This window comes from Leucopleurus acutus, assembly GCF_964270905.1.
Source record: "Leucopleurus acutus genome assembly, chromosome: 15".
In the NCBI taxonomy this organism is placed as follows: Eukaryota; Metazoa; Chordata; class Mammalia; order Artiodactyla; family Delphinidae; genus Leucopleurus; species Leucopleurus acutus.
Genome location: NC_139157.1, coordinates 12592639 through 12618384, shown reverse-complemented (window position 1 = coordinate 12618384; position 25746 = coordinate 12592639). Strand labels below are relative to the sequence as shown.

The window sequence follows — 25746 nt, the reverse complement described above, 5'->3', positions numbered from 1 at the left end:
TATGAGTATATAGTTTTAAAATAGTATTTATTTTTATACTTTGAAGACATAAAACTTATCAACAGTTCAAGATGGCAAATTCCTAACTACATAATGGAAGACAGTCTAACTGAATTCTACTCTTCAGAATTCTAGTGAAAGCAATAAGGAATTTTAAAAAACACACACACATACACACCAACTTTAATAAATGATGATGTTATTTGAAAATAAACAAGTGTTGTCAGAACTCTTACCAAGCCTTCCCCAGGTTTAATGTTTGGTAAGTGAACTTCTTCCAGACATGCACACTGGCTCATAACAGGATCCGTGGTAGATCGGATTGTTTTATCACAGATGCCATTTAAAACCTTGACCTAGAGTTGGAGAGGCAAACAGGGAAGGTTCAATCATTAACCAAGTTTATCTCCGGCTGAATTTTTTTTTAATGCACTTCACCTATCATCTTTAGCTCTGGTTGTGATAATACTGCTCAGTGAACACATGGCACTTGGGTTCCACGTTTGCAATGTGTGGGAATAGTGCCACTATTTTAGCTTTGCTTAAAAAGTGCACCTTTTATATTAACTCATTTACAACCACTGAAGCGCACAGGCTGGGCAGAAACCCCCTTTCAGCAGTTAAAGAATCCTGTACTCCCCAGCCATCTGTGTGGTGTTTTAGGATTGCTCACATTCTCTGCAGACCAAATACAGACAACGTAAAAAAATATATACTTTTGCCTGCACCTTTCTTTTTTTTTTTTTGCGGTACGCGGGCCTCTCACTGTTGCGGCCTCTCCCGTTGCAGAGCACAGGCTCCGGACGCGCAGGCTCAGTGGCCATGGCTCACAGGCCCAGCCGCTCCGCAGCATGTGGGATCTTCCCGGACGGGGGCACGAACCCGTGTCCCCTGCATCGGCAGGCGGACTCTCAACCACTGCGCCACCAGGGAAGCCCTGCACCATTTTTTTTTAAATAGATTTTATATTTTAAACAGTTTTTAGAGAAAAACTGAGCAGAAATTAGAGTTCTATATACTTCCTTCCCTACCCCAACACAGTTCCCAACACAGTTATATTATTATAACAGTTAATAATAACAAGATTTTATTAACATCTTGCATTAGTGTGGTACATGCGTTACAATTGATCAACCAAGAGTGTTACATTATTGTTAACTAAGGTCTGTAGTTTACATCAGGGTTCACCCTCTGTGGTGTACAGTTCTACGTGCTTTCACAAATGCATAATGTCATATATTCACCATCACAGTATCATAGAGAAGAGCTTCACTACTGTAAAAGTTCCCTCTGCCCCACCTACTTGTCTGTCCCCACTCCCCTACTATGAACCCCTGGCAATCACCCATCTTCTCACTGTCTCTATAGTTTTGTCTTTTCCAGAATCCTATATAGTTGGAATCATACAGTATGTAGCCTTTTCAGATTGGCTTCTTTCGCTTCGTCATATGCCTTTAAGATTCCTCCGTATCTTTTCAAGGCTTGATAGCTCATTTCTTTTTATTGCTGAATAACATTCCATTGTCTGGATGTACCAGTTTGTTTACCAGTCACCTACAGGCCATCTTGGCTACTTCTAAGTTTTGGCAGTTAGGATGAAAGCTGCTATGACATTCTGTGAAGGTTCTTGTGATATAAGCTTCTTTCCTTTGGGTAAATACCTAGGTGTACAACTGCTGGATCGCAGGGTAAGAGTATGTTTAGTTTTGTAAAAAGCTGCCACAGGGTCTCCCAGTGTGGCTGTACCACTTTGCACTCCTATCAGCAACGAACAAGAGTTCCTGCTGCCCCACATTTGGCGCCGTCACGTGTTGGATTATAGTTATCCTAATAGGTGTAGAGTGGTACCTTGTTACTTTAATTTGCAATTCCTTAATGAAACATGATGTGGAACATCTTTTCATATACTTATCTGCCAGCTGCATATCATTTTCCATGAGGTGTCTGTTCGGACCTTTTGTCCACTTTGTAATTAGGTTGTTTGTTTTCTTATTGAGTTTTAAGAATTCTCTCTGTATTTTGGCTACAAGTCCTTTATCTGATATGTGTTTCAGAAAACAGTTTCTCCCGGTCTGTGGCTTGTCTTTTCATTCACAGTGCATTGATGGAGCAGTGTTTTTCATTTTCATGCCGTCTACCTCATCCGTGTTTCTCTCACGGATCACGCTTTTTGTGTTGTATCTAAAAACTCGTTGCCAAACCCGAGGTCACCAAGATTTTCTCCTGTTATTTCTAGGCATTTTATACTTTTGCGTTTTACATGTAGGTCTATGACTTTTTAGTGATGGCTCACATTCTCTGAACGCCAAACACTGAGCAGGTACAACTGTAGAGACGTAAGGATCCCTATTAAGTGGTCCCCGTGTAGAAATCACAGTGGCTACGTGTGGTTATTTCTCCCGATCAGATTCATCTAACCTTTGAAAATTAAACAACTAAGGAAATCAGGAGATTCCGAAGAGTGATTTTCTTTTTTCCCACGGGGGAGAATCCAAGAAGTGACACTTTTTACATTCCTCCAATGTGTTTAGCCTCCCTATTTATGGAAAATATATTTATAGAAGTTTCATTGCTAAATTCCTCAACACCAGTAGGAGGAAGGCCTTATCAAAAGAGCACAGGCTGGCTTATGTCAAAAGGAGGAAGCGATGATGAATAGTTACAGAATGCTCTTTAAACAGTCACAGTACATCTCCCCTCTATCATAAGGTTTTGGCCAAGATTTTTTTTTTAAACAAAATGGTCCTAAAGTGAAATTTGCACATCAGTTTCACCCTGATTAACAGGCTAGTTAGTAATTTAAGTATAATTGTACCCTGATGAAGGGTTCAGAGCAGGGAAAAAAAGAGTAAAGCAGAGACCCCAATATACCCAAGTTAAGCACAGGAATTTCCACAGGAGTTGGTCTTATTGTTAAATAGTTTTTATTCTTCCTTTTCCACCTAAATTAATAGACTCATATCCCAAAAGCCAATATTTCGAAGCATATCCTGAAATAATTAGCCACCGTACATTTACGTTAATTCATGTGATTCCCACTGTTTTGGGAAAAGGAATTTTACTGTCACTTTTAGAAGGTATACTTACTACAGCCAAAACTTTATCCTCCATTTCTGCTACAAGGCAATCCTAAAGGAAGAAAGAAGAAAATGAAAACTATAAGAGCTAAAAACTTTCAGAAACCGTCGGCTTAGCTCACTAGATATTTCCTGGGGTCCAAGGAGGTCCCTGACACACCTCCCACCCTGCAGCCTGAGCGGTCCTGGACCATCTGGAGGAGAGACCTGGATGGGAGAAGAGGGCAGACAGGAAAGGAGCTGACATTTGACTCCTCCTGAGATTTCCATCTCTCCTGACCCCGGAGGCTAATCACCCAAGGAACACATCTGACCAATTATTTAATCAGAAAGCCTACAAAAATCACCAGAACTGAAAGTCCACCTATTATCCAGACCGTACAGAGAGCAGGAAGCCAGAAAGAGTCCAAGAAAGTTGACAATGACTCTCCAATGTGACCCCAGGCTGAGCCAGCACTGGGCCAACAAGCCTGGAGTCTTTCGCTCCGGGCCTGCCCATAAGAATAGCTTTCAAATAAGGGCTTGAGTAAACTTAGCCACAGAGTTTATTTTAAGCACCACTGAGATTAAATCAGATATTTCAGTCCTTAATAGATGAAAAGCGTTCAACAAAACGTTCATTAACACACTGCCAGAAAAGTGGTCTTGAGGTATGCTATTGATGACATTAAAGAATGGGCTGGAATGCAAAGCATTGTTTACTCAGCTTAAGAACAAAAGACTCGGAACCGTATGAACCCAGTTAGCTGATGATAGGAATAACCATTGTCCGGTGGAACGTGAAACTCTCAGTTAACCTTCTAAAGCGTACCTACAGCAGATTTCAATCAACGCGGCAGAGTGCATGCAGAAGAAGAGGGAGATCAACGAGATTCTTGACAGTGTATTTGGCACCATTCAGTAAATCCCAAACTGGGGCACCCGAAGGAAAGTGAGAATTATGTTATGTACAGGAAGGATACTGATCAAGTCTGTTGGATTCATCAGACAAAGATGTTCACTTCAATCAAAATGTCATTTTAGGTCACATTTTACTGCCACTGGCAGTAGGGGTGAAAATGTATGATATTCTACCCTATGTCATTTTATAATCAGACGTTAGGTGCCTTCTTCTTAAAAGGTTTTTAAATTTTCTCTACTAGGTAAAAATGTGGGAAATAATAGTCACTCTACTGCTCCCAAAATTTACACAGACTCTCAGGAAAAGAGCAGCCTAGTGAGAAAACACTTAAAAAAAGGAAACTTAGGAATGTATTTTTGCATGTGTGAATCAGATATAAATTCAAACTCCAGGAACAACTGCTGTAAAATATGAATGATTACAGTTCAAAATTGTGCTTTTCGTCCTCCAACTTGTGCATGGAACTAAACCGTCAACTGCTGTGACGGCCCCTCTCCCCTACTCACACCATCTGAAGGACAGAATTCTCAAATAAATGTCAACTGTAGCAAAACAGAATACTTACACAGTCTCGTGCTAGAAATAAAACTAATGATTTGTGTTTATGATTTTTCACTACACATCCCAAATGACACGAGGGCTGTCATCCTCAGGAGGTAATCACCCACTGGCAGAGAGCTCCTGTCCATACACCGGGGCCCACGCACCAAGGTGCACGTGTGACCTCATGGTCGATTCCTTGACGGATCCGAGAAGCCACCAAGAAAATGGGCTCCTGTGGTGATGGAGCCAGTGGGAGAGGGGCGCGCCCGTCTCCATGAACTGTCCAAGGCAGCGTGTGAAAGCGCCGCTTTTTACCTTCCGCCCCCGTGAACGTGGGTTCCCACACCCATTCCTACCGGGAGGAAGCAGCTGCAGGCCTGACTTCATGCTATTTGGCATGAAGGCAACAGAATGGAAAAAAGAAGAACTGGAAGCAAGTCAGCCCTTATGACCCCGACAGCAGGCCTGAGCTCTGTCACATTCCCTGGTCACCTGAATCAGCAGACTCAGGCCAATCAACCTGGCAGAGACCCAGCCAGGGCAGCTAGCAGCTGCCCCTTCTCTGCCACTCTTCCTTATTCTACTCTCTTACTAACTGAGGAGCCTTGGGAGATGGGTTTAACCTCTCCAGAGCTCAGTTTCCTTCTCTGTAAAGTGAGGATGATAAAACCCGTCTCAGAGAACTGTTGAGAATTAAATGTGACAACACACGTCAGGCAGACAGTCCACACCTGAGACCCAACCAGCTCCCAGAAATGGCCTCCTGACTTTCCCTCCTCTGCTGGATGGTATGCTTTCTTTCCACGCAGTTTTTCTGGGCTCTCCGCTGCTCAGCATTTCTTCCTACACTGGAATCCGGTATCTGCCACTGCCGTGTCGTCTCCTGCCAGTTTTCACGCCCTCGCAACTTCAGGAGGACCGATTAAAGAAAGAGATCAGAATCCCTTCCCACCAGGAGACTTCACCTGAAATGATAGCCTGAAAACTGGACGGAAGGTCTATCCACGGACTCGGCGTGGGACGTAAATGAATCGCTTTGCTATACACCTGAAACTAATACAACATGGTGAATTGACTATACTTCAACTAAAAAAGGAAAGAAAAAAAGTTAATTAGCACAAGGAAGAAGAAGAGTGCCCTTTTCTTACGGAGGAAGAAAACAACAACTGTTTATCCTTCCAATCTGGAGAGGTACACACTCATCAGAGGGAAGGATGCAGAGAGAGTAACAAGAAAGAGGGGGGGAGAGTGGCAGTATGTGGAACAGAGAAAGAAGAAAGGGACAAACAAACGCCTGTCTTCACACACACGGACACAGAGAATAAAGACTCTAGGAGAACATGTTCCTTGTCACCAGAAATAAAGAGACACAGCTTTTATCCTTCAATTCTCCAGGAAAAAAAAAGCAATAAATGGAAAAGGCAGGTTTCTTCCTAAACAGTCAAAAGATCTTTTGCCAAGAAGTTTGGAGAAAAACTGCACTTCTCGCAGTTGTGAGAGGGTGTGAAACCCCTGGCAAATTCAGCCTTGCTGCTGCCACGACACCGCACGTGGAAAAAGACGTTCCACTCATCCTTCAACTGTACGCACAAATTTTACTACTTGCCAAAGCGACTACGTTCTCCAATTACTACAGAAAACACACGTCCGTCAAGAGCTAAACATGTTTTTCAAACTAAGTTCATAAAATGACATTCCCATATATATTTACACATGGCCAGTCTTAATCCTTAAAAATTGCTCAAATTTCAATAAACTAAAAAGTACCAGAAATCCCAACATGTTTGTTAACTTTGTCATCTTCTTAAGCCATCAAGTTCGGCTCCAGAAAAGCAGTACCAGAAAAGATTTTTATATTTCCTACTATAGGCTACTATTTCTTAAGTAGGCACTGTGCTATACATATATCTTATTTAATCTTCATATTCTTTTGAGGTAGGTACTACTATTTTTTAAATATTCTATACTAATTCTCTAGATATAATTTTGCATGAGTAAATGTGGTCACATACATGCTTTTTGTAAAAGAATAAGTGTTTTCTGTTCTTTGGCTTGCCTCCTACATTCTCTCCCCACTTTTCTCCAAGCCAAAGTAAACCCAACTTTTCTTCCAGCCAAAGTAAACCCAACTTTTCTTCCAAATTGCCCACTGTATTTATATATTCCTTTGTATATAGGTTTTCAGATGTACTGCATATTACAAGTACATATATACATACATTTAAAAAAATTTTGGTCACTATTTGTCTTCCTCTTACACTTTTTTTCCCTTTTTTCTTACTCCACAATAACTTGTAGAAATTCCAGCAAATCATCTGGTAAGGTAAGTGTTAGTATTCCCGTTTTACAGGTAAGAAAATTGAGACTCATAAGTTTGAAGTGACTTGTCCAATGTCCCAGGGCTAAGTAATGGTAGCGGTAGGATTTGAACCCATAGCTGTCTGTCTCTGAAGCATACGCTCAATGAGCACCAAAAGGAAAACAAAAACAAAAAATAAACACAAATAGAAACAATACCTGTTGTGTCCCTTAAGTTTGGGTTAAATTTTTCCTGATAAGTGACAAATTCTCAACAGCATATTTGTCAAAAGCATTATCTCATTCGTTGAAACACACATTTAAAAAGTACCATGAATCATGGGCCAGGCATCATGCGGCCCCAGTAAACAGGGGTAAGTGATGAGAATGCCCAGTGGGCACCCTTCTGAGTGGGATCTGTACCCCTGGGCAGCCTCTACCGCAAATGCCAGGACTTGGTGGCTACATGATGAATGCACCGTGATTGGTATCAGACTCTTTCTGTCAAGATTATTTTATGCACCATAAAAAAGAGCTGAATCTCAGAGCCACTTTACTGCTCTGAGCGTTTTCCTAAGAACATGGCCTCAAAAGCATAATGATGAAGTCCCACGTGCCTCAAGTTCAAGGGCTGCTCAGGACTGGACCTTAAACAACAGCCAAACTTCACTCTTCATGTTCCGGGAACAGACAGAAAGCACATAGCTTTTCAGAACTGCATCTATTTTATGGCATGGTTAGAACTGAGGAAAGGATGTTCTTTACTTTTTGCTAAATCACCAGTGGAAACAAATGTGCAATCACAGAATTTTCAAACCTAGTGAGATGTGAAAAAAGAACAAGTTCTTCCTTACATTTTATGGCCTCAACTCAATTCAAAAATAATTTTACAACAGTCTGCTACATGCCAGTTAATATCTTCCTGGCCTTCACTAAGATGTGAAGGTCTGGCAAATGAGCTGTGTGTGAAACTGACGTGTCACTTCCAAACCAGAACATTTGTCAGTGTGAGAATCACCCAGGTTCTCTGCACCTCTGCCCCAGAGACAAACAACATAAGATACTGGTTGTTCTGTTAGCCTACAACCTGAAGTGAGGCGAGCTGAAGCAGATCCCTCAGCTGACCCATTTGGATGTAGATAATCTAGGAATAAATTGCTCAGGTTTGGGGGCTGTTTGTTACTGAATCACCACCAAGCTCCTCCTGACTGGTAAACCTAACTACCAGAGGTCAAAATGAAAAGAAAATTAACAAGCAGATACAGTAACATACTCAGAACAAAGATTATGGTGAAATGTAGTTACTCCAGAATTTCTATTTAAAAAAAATTAAGTGCTCTAACATTTTAGAGGAAGTAAAGGGCTATTAGCTCAACTATTTTAAAGCAAAAGAAGGTAATCTTTGATGTAAAGGTCACTGGTCATTTTTCACAGAAACTATCTGTAAATTCGTCTAACTTAAAGCCCTTCATCTCTCCCCAGCTCTGATGGGGGGAGAAAGAATGGTACTTCATACCTGCATGTAAACCCTTTGAAGAAAAGGAAAAGGGAAAAAAAACTTTTAGAAAACACCAGTGACGTACTGACCTTCTGGACTGTAGTGGTCAGGTCCAAGCAAAGCTGAATGATTTTGTTCTTCGTTATTGAGAAATCAGTGACCCCTGTAAATGGAGCCCTAGGAAGCAACGAAAATTCTCTTTAAAAAAAAAAAGTGGAGAGGACGAACCCACTGGGATCCCACACTGTGTGTTAACAAGCACAGCTACACAACAGGCTGGTTTAAATTGTTACGTAACTGTTTCCTCTCAAGTAACACACAAAATAGGAATCTCAATAGAACAGAGACAGAGAAGTTCTGGATAAAAACACATCCAAAAATGAGGCAAGAGAATGAACATCCCTTCAAAAGTCAACTAACAACCTTCATACAAACAAATAACCAGTAACGTTTAACCTCAGTAAAACTCAACTTAAACTCTTCTCTAAGCTGAGGTTAATTTGTTCCTGCTATTCACCTCGGGAACTTCCAAAGGGACCCTAAAATGGACCACTGGCTCCAAACTCCTGGACAGGTCCAACGGCAAGGGCAAGAAAGGGATAAAGGTTCCTCTTCCTCAGGCAAAACACTGACTTCTATGCATCTCAGACCCTCCTTTTACAGGACAGTAAGGCACACCCATCACTTACCGGTCCAGCCAAGCTAACAAGGCCTTGGCAGCACCTATGAGCTCCACCACAGAAGTCAGGAACTCATTGGGGGGCTTGTGGGAGGTGTTCCCATCATAGGCTGGACTTTTTCTCCGGCTGCTTATGTAATTCTGTAAATTGTGGGAAGATGCTCGCAGTTTCAGAACCAAGTTTTTCATATTGTCAGTTTCGAGGCCATAATTCTGGAAAACAAAATCAAAGGGAAACATTCAAAACAATCAACAACGTCCAAACTCTCATAATAACCAAAAACCCACTGAGTTACCTGAATAACTCCTATGTCAGCCACAAAACCCTACATGATTTGCTCACAGTGTCGATCTCACCCACATGGGCCACGCCAGCCTTGCCTCTGTTCCTCTTGCCTCAGGGACTTTGTCTTGCTAGTTTCTCTTCCCGAAATTCTCCTCCCACAAAGGTTGGCATGGACAGCTCTTTCCTATCACATCCTAATTAGCCCAAATGTCCCCTCCTCTTCAAGGCTTCCAGGACCATCTGGAGCAGTTCCTCATCCTGGGCCCTAGTGACACTGAAAGCCTAATAATTGTTTGTTTGGGTTGGGGGGTGGGATTCCTGTAGATGGTAGAATGTTTAGCTGGCCTCTACTCGTTAGGTATCGGTAGCATCCAGTCCCCAGGTGTGACAAACAAAAATGTCTCCAGACACTGCCAAGTACCTCCTGAGGTCACTCTCTAGCCATCACCTCTGTCATCTCTGAACCACCTTGTTCACTGCTGTCTTTCTAAGTCGGATGCAAGGTCTGTGAGAGCTGGGCTCTGTGTGTATTACTCATGACTGCATTTCCAGGACAGCAGACGTAAAGCAGTCATTGAATGGAGGAATTTCCATCAGATAAAAGTCACACAGAAAGAGAACAGCACTGACTAAACATCAATTCACCTGGAAGGTCATTTCCATCTTGTGAGCTTCTAACCTCTGTTCTTTCTGAAAAGTGTTTGACTTACCTGGATGCTTTTAAATATTCCGTTTCACGTGATAATATTGCCCTAGACTACTCTCTTCCAGATAAAGAACAAATCCCAAGTAACAACAAGAAATGACATGTAAATCTGACATGACTTTGGGGGGAGGATGAATTTCAGTATTCAACTGCATGTACACGTCCTAAATTGGCGTTTCATCCTTTTTTTAAGAAAAAAGTGAAAATATTTCTGGGGTATATTAAACTGTGTCAATAGCATCCCAAAGCAAGAATGTGGTATCATTTAAAAATTGGTTATAATATATGGCCAACACTATTGAACACTTTATGCCAGAAACCGGGCTTAGTGCTCGGCAAATATTATCTCAGGTAAAACAGCGTATGAGGGTGGAAGTGATATTATCTCTATTTTGCAGGTAAGAAAACTGAGGCACAGAGACATTCCATCAATTCTCCGGAGTCACACAGCTAATCGGTGGGAGTCGGGAGGGATTCTAACCAAGGCAATCTGCACCGAGGGTACAAGCTTTGGATCACGATGCCCCCTTCCACACGCCCTGTCCAAGAACCGGCAAAGCGATGAGACAGAAACCAGGATGGGCACTGGACAAGCAAAAAGAGAATGGCCAGTCATCCTGGATCTAGCACAAACCAGCAAACTGTTTAACCCCCCTAAGTTCTATCCTGACCTGCTCCATCCCCTATGATGTGTTAGAAGCTTCTTTCAGCCAGCTTCGGCCAACCTGGACCTCACTCTTCTGAGAGGCCGGTGGGCCCTCTTTGGATCCGATCACTGCTTTTGTCCCCACTGCATCTAGCCTGTCCCTTGGTCCCTCCTCTGTTATAGCCCCATCTCTAATGCCTCAGGGAGGGGTGAGCCATGTCCCCAAATCAAGAGACATAAAGCATAAATAAACCAAGGAGTCTGTGAGAACTTTTTTCTTTTGGCAAGATGAACAATGGTAAGTAGCAACAGTAACAACAAAAGACAATACCCTGAATGAAAACATTGCAAACTTTCATTAGATTTTATGTGAAGTTTAAATTTATGTGGCATGCTGCTTCTTAGAAAATAAAAAATATTTTTTAAAAATTTATATAGAAAAGAGTTAAGAACAATTATAAAGAAAAAACTCTTCAGATGCATTAACTGAAATTGTCTTTGTGAGCTTTAAAAAAAATTGTAAATTTCAGAACAAAAATGAGTCTTCTGTATTAACAGTGATGTTCCGTCTAAACTTGATATTCATCCTTTTTTTTTTCACTGTCATTTTCTGGAGACCAAAACATGGCATTGTCCTTCAGTAGAGAAGACAAAAATAAAAAGATGCATTGTCACCATGGCTTTTTTTTTTTTTGCGGTACACGGGCCTCTCACCACCGTGGCCTCTCCCGTTGCGGAGCACAGGATCCGGACACGCAGGCTCTTTGGCCATAGCTCACAGGCCCAGCCGCTCCGCAGCATGTGGGATCTTCCTGGACCGGGGCACGAACCCGTGTCCCCTGCATCAGCAGGCGGACTCTCAACCACTGCGCCACCAGGGAAACCCCACCATGGCTTTTTAAATCAGAGAATCAAAGACTCAAAACTGAGTGGATAAAGAGCCACATGACACAGCCTGTTTTGAAGCACTTGTGACTATGATTAAAGGGAAGTGTCCCCTTATTCAGTCAGCCTGCCGACTTATAGCAAGAGCTCTGAACTAAAAGCAGGAAACTCAGCTTTCTATAGCCAATGACACCATGGATTACTCGGAACTTTTATTACTGTAGACAACATTTATTTCTTGAACTCAAAGAGGATTAAATTCATCTTAGTGTTACAGGAAATTTTAAACCTCAATCTTCTACAAACCTACGACTTTTAATATTAAAATAAAGGAGAATGTAGCTTGTTAACTGGTTCTTTTCATTTCCATTCAGTTTCTCTGATTCTTTTTTTTTTTTCCCAAAAAAACAAATCACGGGACTAGAAGGATAGACAGATGTAGCTATAATAGATTATAATTTTATTTCATGTTTTAAGGTACTTCAGAGATTTTAATCAGCTTTATTAAGGTATACTTTATGATGCATAAAACTCACTAATTTTAAGTGCACGACATAATCAATTTGAACAAATGTATATAGTCACATAAGCACCATCACAATCACAATACAGAACATTTGCATCGCCCCCAAAACATCCCTCATACCCCTGCATAGTCACTTTCCCCAAGCCCCAGGCCCTGGCAACCTCTGATCTTCTTTCTGTCACTGCAGTTTTGCTTTTTCTATATAGATTATAATTTTAAAAAGCAGTAAAGAAGGAACAAAGAAAGGAAGGAAAATTCCATCCCCTTCCACCCCATTCCACAATAAGAAGAGAACAAGAAACTGATTATATTAGCTCCAAAGAACCTCTACTATAGAAACATAATCAGGAAAGGATTATTGACTTATGTGTCCCACAATGAAAGACAGTAAATGAATAATTTCTCAGACCAGATCTGATTATTTTCACTAATCTTTTCCCTAATATCTGTCTCCTTCAGAAATTGCTTAACTTAAGGTATCAAGACAGTACAAACTAAGAAATGAAATGAATCTCCAAAAATCTAGACACGTACTACAAACCTTCCACTGAGATCTCACGTCATTAGAAGTTAGCCATCAGGGGTCATTTCCTGGTCTGGCTAGAGAAACAACACATGAGACAGGAGAAAAGGAAAGAGGCAGATGCTCACTCTTCTGGTGTCATAAATTGTACACATTTTAGCTAAGGACAAACCTTACACAACTTCTCCGCCACTTTCTTTCCCCATTCCTACTAGCTCTGTCTGTGGTCTAACATACATGGTGATTAAGGAGTTTCACAGTCACACAATCAAATCCATTTTACTGACTTGGGTCAATTAAGTTTCAGCCTAAGAAGTATACTTCACAGTTTAATAAGTTCATAAGCAAGATCAAGTTAAATACAAATTGCTAGAATAGATTCCTCTTCCTTCACTATTTCTCCCCATAACAAAAAGGATACCAGTTTTTAACTGTTGCCATGGCTGGGTAAACGATAAACAGTGAGTCATCTCAGGGGTACACTCAGGGGTACACGAGTGCACAGAAGCACCCAGGGCAGGTAGATACGTTACAGGTATTTCACTTAAGCACACAGGTAGGTGGCATCACTTCATACGTGCATGGATTCCAACTTTGTTCACTTTCTCAGCCTACTTCAACCTTAAAAACGAATCTGCCCCGCCTCGGTCTTTAGGAAACTAGGGTTTGGTTCATCTGGCAACGAAAATGGGTCTCACAATTACACGTTTTTACTCTCAATCCCACCCTAGAGACAAATGCTGTCCCCAGCAGAACTTTCTGCAATGATGAAGATGTTCTCTATCTGTACTATCCAAATATGGTAGACACTGGCCACAAGTAGCTACTGAGCACTTGAAATGTAGCTCTGTGACTAAGGAACTGAAGTTTATTTTTTCACTTTAATTAATTTTAATGTAAATAGTCACATGTGGCTAACAGCTACTGGAAAAAGCAGCTCTACAGCCGGTCCCAGTCACCCTCTGCCCCAGACAGAGGGAGAAAAATTGGGCTCCGACTCTGAACTCAATCCTGGGAAGTGGTCCTGGTTTGCCTCAGAAAACAAGTCACTCTCTTAAGCCACTCCAGCCAGCCAAGGTCAGTGTTCACGAAAGGGAGTTCTTCTCCTTGCTCCCTATCCAGAAGCAGCTCTTTGTGGCCCATCTGCTCATCGGTTTTGGAACCTTAATCAATAGCTAGTCCCTATTTTAGATTCCTAAAGATCCTATCGGCACTTTTCTTTCCAAAACTTTCCAGTGGTTTTTGTTTTTTCCTCCCCATCTCTTACTTCTAATGCTACTCATTTCCTGTCCATCATAAAATCAACAGCCACTAAACTGTTTACATAAAAATGTCTTCCATAATACCAGGGACAACAGCAAACACATATTAACCGTCCAGGGGATGGACAGTTCCAGGCAAAAACTTACCACCTATTTAAATACACAAAGATCTATATGGTGTGAATGGGTTAAACACAGTATAATCAATAGATGCATTACCGTAAGAATATTTTAAAAGGAGATTATAGCAAGGCTAAAGATATTTTAGTGAAATGATCTAAAATCCTCCCCAACCCAGAAAAGGCACATTCATTTAAGAACTCTCTGTGACCCTCGTGTCAAATGCATTCACTGGCACTCTGCTACACGGAACATGTCCAGAATGAGTCTGAGGTCAAAACTTTGTCTACAAAGGAAATTAGGAGGAAATTGTAAGAGATAAAACACAGCTTTACGTTCTGGCATTTGTCCAGCTCTGTTCACTTTAGTCTAATATTTTAAGAGGTAGGGAAGGGAGGAAAGCGGGGAGGCAGCTGTTATGTTAATTATCCCACTTGAGGTCCACAACGTGCCTCCAGTCCATCCTGCCTGCTCTCCTCCCACACTGTGGATTTCAAAGTCATTGACCTGCCCTCCAAGTCCTACCACAAAGTGAAAGAGACGATTTGAAATAGCAGAAAAGTCCAAAAAGTAATGTTCCCAGAAAGGACAAGACTAAACTCAAACATGTCTTACTGTATGAAAAACAGTTTTAATAATAAACAGGACTCAGATATCTTCTGGGCAGTGCAAAACACTTACAGGTTAGTACACAGCCACATCTAGGGGAGCATCACTGTACAAACGGGGAAAACACACACCACCATCTCCCTGGAGGTCACAGAGCCAGGAGTGTGCAGCAAAGCCTGGATTAAAATGCAAAAGCCTGCTTCCCAGACCAGCTCTCACATCACTTGGCCACAGCATCTTCCTGGTGGCAGCTCATTTATTAACCACAAATAATTTCCCCATTACTTTCCTAAACAAGAGTAGCACATCTCAGAGCAGAAGACAAGGCTCTATCCACTTTAAGAAGAAGAACACGCGCAATGCAGCAAGTGTTAAAGAATCAATGGAACGCGGACCAGCAATGGCAAAATAATCGGGAGCACATTTTTTCCCACCATTCTCGGTGATATAATTGTATACACCCCTTGCTCAGGTTCACAGCGTAACTAAACCAGCCTGAATGCTGCCGACTTTGCCCAAATCCTGACAGTTAAGGAAACAGCAACCTTCGCATGGCATCACAGCAGACTGACAAGGATCCCACCCTATGCCAACCAATTTATAAACACAGTACCCTTGGAGGTGGTTTTAAACCATACCTAAAAGAGCTACTACCCACACGGCCACAGATGTAATGACGAGTTGGAACCTGGCAGGATTTAACTCACTCACGTTCAAGCCAAAACTCAGTCAGCTGCGAAATGTAACTAAGTTCACATTTTTTCCCATCTAGCTGCCATTTCACAGGTTGATTATTCCAAGCACCAGTATCAGTTATTGAAATATCACAGATATCTGTGAAACATAAAAATTCTTTTTATAGTAACAAAAACAGACATGAAAATCAGAACCCATTTGTCCTTTCAATATAGAAGATGACATGTTCATTCAGGACCATCTTCATCTTTTTATTCTTTTTGAAAAGAAAATAAGATGAATACAGAAATTTTTTCCATAAAAGGCCAACTTTTTCTGTAAAGGCCAAGAGAGTAAATATTTTAGGATTTGAGGGGCCACACGGTCCCTGTTACCACTACCCATCTCTGCCACGGTAGCACAAAAGCAGCCACAGATAACACTTAAATGAATGGGCATGGTTGCATTCCAATAAAACTTTATTTACAAAAATAGTGGGCCAGATTGAACTTGTAGGCCATCGCTTGCCAACTCTACCTAGCAAATGATTTCTTTTCTTCCCTTCTGATATTATCTTCAGCTCATGCTCTACTTCCATGGATCATTAAGAAAATGATGATAAGCTAAAGTGCAAAACTGTGGAGATTTAGAAGATGAGATTCTTAAAAACATATGGTGGTACAGATCACCTTTTCCTGAACTAACCAGTGCACAGAGAAGGTCGACAGCCTCCAACACAAGTTCCTGGTGTCCAATTCGTGTGACACCCAGCTCCTCAAGATCCTGATGGGAAATCTGCAGCAGCTGCTCTCCATTTATCTTCTCCCGTTCAAACTTGTAGACATACTGCTGCAGGCAATCATCTAACCCTACCAAAAAAAAAAGCAAAAGGGTCCATTATTGTCATTTTTGTTCTTTTACTCAAAAAGATGCCCACATTTAAATCAACCTCAGGAATTGCCAATTATGCTCCACTATTTGATTGTCTATACAATGTATATTCCACCTGAAGGACCTTTCAAGTGTGTCCTCAACTTTTTAAGTAGATTTTAAATCTAATGCACAGCTTATTTGTACAGCAGAAAGTAACACAACATTGTAAAGCAATTATACTGCGATAAGAAAAAGGTTAAAATGGTCAATTTTATGTGCTGTATCTTTTACCACCTTTAAAAAATAAATAATTAAAAATGTTTTATTTTTAAAAATGCAAAAAGAGAAATTTCAAATGGATCCTACACAATTTTTTTTTTTTTTCTTTTTTTTGCGGTATGCGGGCCTCTCACTGTCGTGGCCTCTCCCGTTGCGGAGCACAGGCTCCGGACGCGCAGGCTCAGCGGCCATGGCTCACGGGCCCAGCCGCTCCGCGGCATGTGGGATCTTTCCAGACTGGGGCACGAACCCGTGGCCCCTGCATCGGCAGGCGGACTCTCAACCACTGCGCCACCGGGGAAGCCCTATCCTACACAATTTTGACAGTTACCATCCCATTCCCTTTCAGCTAAAAGAATAAACACTAACCCCTGCTGACTTGAAATGCTAGTTATCTGTGCTAGACATATGTTTGTCTGTTTGCTAAGCAGTCTTCCTCTGGAACACCATCCCTCTCCCAGCCCATGTGATCCCAGTGGACTTGCCAATCAAGATGCTTTGCCACAGTGATTGGCCACACTATTCTATCCATCAGCCAGTTATAGGTTCAGGGATGACCATGTGACTCAAGCAGAACCAATCAAAATCTTCCCTGATATTTGATATATGAACATAGGAAGACAAAGTCCCCTTCTTCCTTTCCAATTAGAAGTCATAAAGATACAAACTTGGGGATGCTGGCAGTCATTTTTCTGATCAGTTTTACAAAATAAATCTATTCGAGACAAAGAAGATGTCCCAGTAATATCCAACATGTCCCTGGATCTAACCCTACTTAAAGATACTTCTAACCCCAGCATTTTTTACTTAAATCAAAATAAATTCCCTTGTTAGCTTAAGCTTATCTGTGTTGAGTTTCTGTCCCTTGCAACTGAAAAAGTTCTGATGAATACAAGATCTAGAGGAGTAGGTACCAGCAGTGGTACCAGAGAAAGACAATGTTAAATGGGTTAGTTTATGGGAATTTTTCCAGGTCAAATACTACTGCCAACAGTGTTGTATTTTAATGTTCTTATATAATGATTAAAATAGGTAACCCTAAAAGAACTTGGGATTCTTTACTCCTGTATAGAGAACTCTCTGGTCAACACGTTAATGGTTTTACTGGAAAATCTTATACTAAATTAGTTGATCTATTTAAGCCCAAAAATAAAAGTCACCTTAGTGTTTTAAAAGGTAGATTTATATAAATTCAATCCCAACACAAAGGATGAAAACTCAATTTAACTAGAATAAAGTATGTGGAAGGCATGCTGCTGTCCCCTTCCCACCCAAACACACAAGCACACACACATTTCATTTAACTCTCACGAAAGCTCTCTATGCGGGTACTCTGAACCAGGAAAAGTAGACGTAGGTCCGGCACTTACTTCTGGCAATACTAAGGTCCATGCATCTCAAAATCTGATATCCTAGGCTAAACGATATCTCTGCCCCACTTTTTTGAAAGTTTTGAAAGCGGCAAAAGCTTTCACCTCCTGGTAAGATGTAGAAAGAGGAGCAATGTCCTGATAACTGTTTGGGACGATCAAATAAATACAGGAAGAGATTAAGAAAAAATTAATTTTATGATAACTAGTCAGAACCAACCCATCCTCCCTGGAGTGACATCTGTCTATCAGAGGGGATCTGTCACACAGCAGCAAGGTTGGGGACACTGATCACCTCGAGCCACAAGTGGCCTCCATGGCATGTGAGTGGGGCAGACAGTGGAGGCCACACAAGTCAGCAGGCATGAAGTATCATGCCACTGGGGCAGCCGGGGGCAGCTGCACAGAATCCAGCTGCAGTAGTCAACAGTGACAAGGGCCAAAAGCCGAGGAGAGCCTCCTTACAACTTTATTCCCATTTCATAGATGACTAAATTAGGGCTCGTGTAAGTTGCATAACTTGTCCACAGTCACATAGCTGGTAAGATGCCAAGAGAAGGATTTTGTCAGCCATTTTCTTCAGCTCAATACAGAAGAGCTCAAATTCAAATCAAGGTGTGTTGCCCCAAGCTCTGATCCTTTTGCATTCTACCCTGCAAACATGAGATTATAAAAATTCCTCTCCAAACACCTTCCTAAATCAGCAGTAAGGTCTAATTACAAAACAGTTATTATTAAAATAGAATCATGGAAACCTAGAGGTACTTAAAAGATACTTCACATTTTATTGAATGCAAAAAATTGGGAAAGTATGGACAGAAGACTAATTACTATGAATTTTGCCCTAAATGACTTAGCCAATTTTAAGCCAGATCAAGCCAGTATCTTACAACCTCCCCTCCTTCAGAAGGTTCTCTTCCTTTGCCTACTTTTAAGCTTTAAAAGGAATTTTTGTTTTAACTTGTCATAAAAATTTAAGACAACTATATTGTCCATTTCAACCCTGTCATGGCTGAATTGATCTTCCTAAGATTCATATGTTGAAGTTCTAATCAGCAATACAATACCTCAGAACACCACTGTATTTGGAGGTAGTGTCTTTAAAGAGGTGATTAAGTTAAATGAGGTCATATGAATGAGCCCAAACCCAATATGACTGAGTCCTTGTAGGAAGAGGAGACACACATACACAGACAAGAACATGTAAAGACACAGGGAGAAGAAGGTATCTACGAGCCAAGGAGAGAGGCCTCAGAAGAAACCATCTCTGCTAACACTGTGATCTCAGACTTCTAGCCTCCAGAATTTCAAGAGAATAAATTCCTGTTGTTTCAGCCACGCAGTCTGTGATACTTTGTTATGACAGCCCTAACAAACCAACACAAACCTACACTTTATTTCATGTTCATCCACATGCAATAAACTCTTTCCTAAAATAAACAAGGCCCAATGACCAAAAGAATTGCAATTCCTGTTTACTGTGCCAAGCAAGTTCTTTGCTCAAAATACGAGAACAAAACCAACTCATATTAGTTGTCATGTGCAGGATAAACCAGTCCATTAAGTGTAAAGCGAAGGAACCATGCACTATGGATGTTCATAAAATTTCACCCTTGAATAATAAGTAGAGATAAAGATGAGGCCAGATTTCTCTCTTTTTTTTTTTTTTTTTTTTTTGCAGTACGCAGGCCTCCCACTGCTGTGGCCTCTCCCGTTGCGGAGCACAGGCTCCGGACGCGCAGGCTCAGCGGCCATGGCTCACGGGCCCCGCCGCTCCGCGGCACGTGGGATCTTCCTGGACCGGGGCACGAATCCGTGTCCCCTGCATCGGCAGGCGGACTCTCAACCACTGCGCCACCAGGGAAGCCCCAGATTTCTCTTTTAACTATGAAAAGTTTCACTGAAGAAACAGGATTTCAGAAATAGCTTCAGTGCATTAAGGAAATATTTCGGACACAGAGAAGAAGGTTGAGATGAAAGGTGTGATGAAGTTTCTGGATAAGACAAGAGGGAACTGAACAAAACAGCAGAACATTTGCCTGAGAAAAGGCAAGAATCTCCTTGAAGATTCTGAGGAATATAAATGGTCTGATCTCAACTAATCAGAAGATCCCTGAGATGTAGGAGAATTACCAAGTAGAAACACCATGCTGCTACCTACCCAAATACAGAATCTAGAGTGGCTTAAAGACTTTCCCCTATGGAAGCAGCCTAAATGCCCGTCAACAGATGAATGGATAAAGAAGATGTGATATGCATATTACTCAGCCATAAAAAAGAATGAACTAATGCCATTTGCGGCAACATGGATGGACCTTGAGATTATCATACTACGCAAAGTAAGTCAGACAAAGACAAATATCATATGATATCACTTATATATGGAATCTAAAAAAATGATACAAATGAATTTTGAAACAAACTCACAGAAAAAGAAAACAAATTTATGGTTACCAAAGGGGAAGGGGTGGGGAGAGATAAATTAGGAGCTTGGGATTAGCAGATAAACACTACTATATATAAAATAGATAAGCAACAAGGGCCTACTGTATAGTACAGGGAACTATATTCAATATCTTGTAATAACCTATAATGGAAAAGACTCTGGAGAGGAATAGAAATACATATATATATATATATATATATATATATATATATATATATATATGTAGATATAACTGAATTACTTTGCTAAACACCTGAAACTAACACAACACTGTAAATCAACTATACTTCAATAAAAAATTTTAAAAGTAAAAAGAATTTCCCCTCAAGGGACATGTCTATTGAATATGCTAAGTTTTAAATAGTATTGTCTCCAGTTTTATTATTCCAATACAAGACGGCCTATTGTTCAGTTATCCTATTGTTTAGAATACAATTACACATTTATAAACAGCCAAATCAAACTATTACGCAGTCCCACGAAGGAGGGGAAAATCCCCAATTTCAAATAAACTGGTTTTAGAATTTGGAATACACAGTACACTTTAACCTATTTGTCAAATGTATCTATTTACCAGGTCTTTGCTTCAAGGAACTTACTGAAAGTCTAGCAGCGCTGACAGAAACACAGAATTAAATAAAATTAGATTAAACACATTCCATTTACACAAATTAAACACATAATTCAATGTGAAAAGAACCAGGAAGGCAAAGGACAGGGAGTTCCCACAGAATGGAAGCAGCAGGGAGAGACAGCCAGACTTCCTCCCCTCTTCGCAAACCTGTAAATGACCCTAAAATTTCAGAGAAATCCCAAAGGCAAAAAGGAAAAAAAAAAAGAAATATCTTACGATTTTTAAAAATACTATTTTATAATTTATATCAGAAAGCAACAGGGCAGTGGTTAAGAGCCTGTGTTCCAATCTCAATCCTACTTCTTGCTAACTGGGTACCTGGGGCAAGTTACCCAGTTGGCTCATTTGTAAAACAGAGATAATAACACTACCTACTACACAGATCTGTGATGAAAATTAAGTGTTAATAGTTATAAAGAGCTTAGAACACTATGAAGCAAATAATTACATATTTCGTTCGATTAAAAAGTGATTTATTCAGGTCGTCAGTCCCCTCGGTGTTCAAAACAAAAGTTGCTAGAGAGACACACAGACTCGCAAAAGCTTAGGTAGCCCCCTCTGGAACAGCATAAATTGGAGATAAAATAAAATCTCAACAGCTTTTCTTATTAGCTTCCCCAGAATATATTCCCAAATTTGGTCGTTTACCGTTATCATTGATCCTACCTAAAAATGTTTTAGGATTTATATTGGAATACAAGCACCATGAAAGTAGAAACTTCATTTTTATTCATTGCTATTCCCCAGCATCTAGAACATTGCTGGTGCACAATGTTTGTGAAATAAATAACTGAATGCATAAGAAAGACAAAGAACTTCATGTTCTTACCAATGCACAAGTCACCTGATTTTATTTTCCCACACAAGTGAGTAACTAAAATTAACAGAACTACTGATTGTGATATCAGGGTATTTGTTGCAAGTTTCAATGTTTCAAGATTAAAGGAGGTCACTTCTATACTGGGAAATATTATAAACAAAATGAAACCCCAAAACAAAACTCCAATCTTTGACAAGACACTTGCTCTGTACTAAGGATTAGCTTTTATTAACTAATTAATCTCTCCAAAATGTGGAAAGGATTGTGTACATGAAGATTAAGACATGAGAGTAAATGCCCCAGTGCAAAAACTCTAGAGCTATTCCCTTCTAATTTTCTGTACGAGACTGAAATCAGATTGTTCACTAGATCAGCCTCTGTCCTGGCAGGTGTGGCCCATGAGAAAGACATCCCAAAGCTATGCTTTCAGCCTATAGGCTCAAGTCAGCAAAACCTCTAATTCCACAAAGACAGTGAGCCCAGAGTTGTTCTGACAGCCCTTCACATCAAGTACTTTGATCATTAAAGTATTTTTAACCACAGGATTTTGCTTTATTTTGCTATGTTTTAAAGGAAATGTGTTGGTGTCCCGGTTCAAGATGGCGGAGTAGAAGGACATGCGCTCACTCCCTCTTGCAAGAGCACCAGAATCACAACTAACTGCTGAACAATCATTGACAGGAAGACACTGGAACTCACCAAAAAAGACACCCCACATCCAAAGACAAAGGAGAAGCTGCAATGAAACGGTAGGAAGGGCGCAATCACAATAAAATCAAATCCCATTACCACTGGGTGTGTGAATCACAAACTGGAGATCACTTATACCACAGAAATCCAGCCACTAGAGTGAAGGTTCTGAGCCCCGCAGCAGGCTTCCCAACCTGGGGGTCTGGCAACAGGAGGAGAAATTCCCAGAGAATCAGACTTTGGAGGCTAGCGGAATTTGATTGCAGGACTTCGACAGGACTTGGGGAAAAACAGACTCCACTCTTGGAGGGCACACACAAAGTAGTGTGCTCATCAGGACCGGGGAGAAAAAGCAGTGACCCCAGAGGAGACTGAACCAGACCTACCTGCTAGTGTTGGAGGGTCTCCTACAGAGGCTGGGGGTGGCTGTGGCTCACCATGGGGACAAGGACACTGGCAGCAGAATTTCTGGGAAGTACTCCTTGGCATGAGCCCTCCCAGAGTCCGCCATTAGCCCCACCAAAGAGCTGGGTAGACTCCAGTGCTGGGTCGCCTCAGGCCAAACAACCAACAGGGAGGGAACCCAGCCCCACCCATCAGCAGACAAGTGGATTCAAGCTATACTGAGCTCTGTCCACCAGAGCAAAACCCAGCTCTACCCGCCACCAATCCCTCCCATCAGGAAGCTTGCATAAGACTCTTAGATAGCCTCATCCACTAGAGGGCAGACAGCAGAAGCAAGAAGAACTACAATCCTGCAGCCTGTGGAACGAAAACCACATTCACAGAAAGATAGACAAAATGAAAAGGCAGAGGGTATGGACCAGAAGAAGGAACAAGATAAAACCCCAGAAAAACAATTAAAGGAAGTGGAGATAGGCAACCTTCCAGAAAAATAATTCAGAATAATGATAGTGAAGATGATCCAGGACCTCAGATAAAGAATGGAGGCAGAGATCAAGAAGATGCAAGAAATGTTTAACAAAGGCCTAGAAGAATTAAAGAACAAACACCTAGAAGAATTAAAGAACAAACAAACAGAGATGAACAACACAGTAACTGAAATGAAAAATACACTAGAAGGAATCAATAGCAGAATAACTGAGGCAGAAGAACAGATAAGTGACCTGGAAGACAGAATGGTGGAATTCATTGCCATGGAACAGAAGAAAGAAAAAAGAATGAAAAGAAATGAAGACAGCCTAAGAGAACTCTGGGACAACATTAAATGCACCAACATTCACATTACAGCAGTCCCAGAAGGAGAAGAGAGAGAGAAAGGACCCAAGAAAATATTTGAAGAGATTATAGTCGAAAACTTCCCTAACATGGGAAGGGAAATAGCCACCCAAGTCCAGGAAGTGCAGAGAGTCCCAGGCAGGATAAACACAACGAGAAACACGCTGAGACACATAGTAATCAAATTGACAAAATCAAAGACAAAGAAAAATTATTAAAAGCAACAAGGGAAAAATGACAAATAACATACAAGGGAACTCCCATAAGATTAACAGCTGATTGCTCAGCAGAAATTAAAAAGCCAGAGGGAGTGGCACGATATATTTAAAGTGATGAAGGGGAAGAACCTACAACCAAGATTACTCTACTGGCAAGGATCTCATTCAGACTCGATGGAGAAGTCAAGAGCTTTACAGACAAGCAAAAGCCAAGAGAATTCAGCACCAACAAACGAGCTCTACAACAAATGCTAAAGGAACTTCTCTAAGTGGGAAACACAAGAGAAGAAAAGGACCCACAAAAACAAACCCAAAACAATTAAGGAAATGGTCATAGGAACATATATATAGATAATTAACTTAAACGTGAATGGATTATAACTGATTCACTTTGTTATAAAGCAGAAACTAACACACCATTGTAAAGCAATTATACCCCAATAAAGATGTTAAAAAAAAAAAAGTGAATGGATTAAATGCTCCAACCAAAAGACACAGGCTTGCTGAATGGATACAAAAACAAGACACATATATATGCTGTGTACAAGAGACCCACTTCAGACCTAGGGACACATACAGACTGAAAGTGAGGGGATGGAAAAAGATAATTCCATGCAAATGGAAATCAAAAGAAAGCTGGAGTAGCAATACTCATATCAGACAAAATAGACTTTAAAATAAAACTATTACAAGAGACAGACAAGGACACTACATAATGATCAAGGGATCAATCCAAGAAGAAGATATAACAATGATAAATATTTATGTACCCAACATAGGAGCACCTCAACACATAAGGCAAGTGCTAACAGCTATAAAAGAGGAAATCGACAGTAACACAATCATAGTGGGGTACTTTAACACCTCATTTACACCAATGGACAGATCATCCAAACAGAAAATTAATAAGGACACACAAGCTTTAAATGACACAATAGACCAGATAGATTTAATTGATATTTATAGGACATTCCATCCAAACACAGATTACACTTTCTTGTCACACGGAACATTCTCCAGCATAGATCACATCTTGGGTCACGAATCAAGCCTCAGTAAATTTAAGAAAATTGAAATCATATCAAGCATCTTTTCTAACCACAACACTATGAGATTAGAAATGAATTACAGGGAAAAAAACGTAAAGAACACATACACATGGAGGTTAAACAATACGTTACTAAATAACCAGAGATCACTGAAGAAATCAAAGACGAAATCAAAAAATACCTAGAGACAAATGAGGATGAAAACACAACGATCCAAAACCTATGGGTGCAGCAAAAGCAGTCCTAAAAGGGAAGTTTATAGCTATACAAGCCTACCTCAAGAAACAAGAAAAATCTCAAATAAACAATCTAACCTTACACCTAAAGGAACCAGAGAAAGAAGAACAAACAAAACCCAAAGTTAGCAGAAGGAAAGAAATCATAAAGATCAGAGCAGAAATAAATGAAATAGAAACAAAGAAAACAATAGCTAAGATAAATAAAAGTAAAAGCTGGTTCTTTGAGAAGATAAACAAAATTGATAAACCATTAGTCAGACTCATCAAGAAAAAGAAACAAAATGGATAAACCATTAGTCAGACTCAAGAAAAAGAGGGAGAGGACTCAAATCAATAAAGTTAGAATTGAAAAAGAAGTTACAACAGACACTGCAGAAATACAAAGCATCCTTAGAGACTACTACAAGCAACTCTATGCCAATAAAATGGATAACCTGGAAGAAATGGACAAATTCTTAGAAAGGTATAACCTTCCAAGACTGAACCAGGAAGAAATAGAAAATATGAACAGACCAAGCACAAGTAAAGAAATTGAAACTGTGATTAAAAATCTTCCAACCAACAAAAGTCCAGGACCAGAGGGCTTCACAGGTGAATTTTATCAAACATTTAGAGAAGAGCTAACACCTATCCTTCTCAAACTCTTCCAAAAAAT

The 25746-nt window shown here is 40.6% G+C and overlaps 1 protein-coding gene across 4 annotated transcripts in view; it reads right to left on the bottom strand.

Annotated features, from left to right (window-relative positions):
* CNKSR3 (CNKSR family member 3) overlaps positions 1 to 25746 on the bottom strand; it is a 101779-nt gene that overhangs the window by 20685 nt on the left and 55348 nt on the right. For 2 of the 4 annotated variants that reach the window (XM_082855282.1, XM_082855279.1), the window contains exons 2-6: positions 15940 to 16103; positions 9007 to 9209; positions 8407 to 8494; positions 3088 to 3129; positions 237 to 356 (exon numbers count right to left, since the gene is read on the bottom strand). In XM_082855282.1, the coding sequence (XP_082711408.1) occupies positions 237 to 356; positions 3088 to 3129; positions 8407 to 8494; positions 9007 to 9209; positions 15940 to 16103 (617 nt within the window). Of the gene's footprint in view, positions 1 to 236; positions 357 to 3087; positions 3130 to 8406; positions 8495 to 9006; positions 9210 to 15923; positions 16104 to 25746 lie in introns of all 4 variants that reach the window. The other 2 variants (XM_082855281.1, XM_082855280.1) reach the window with 2 other exon arrangements.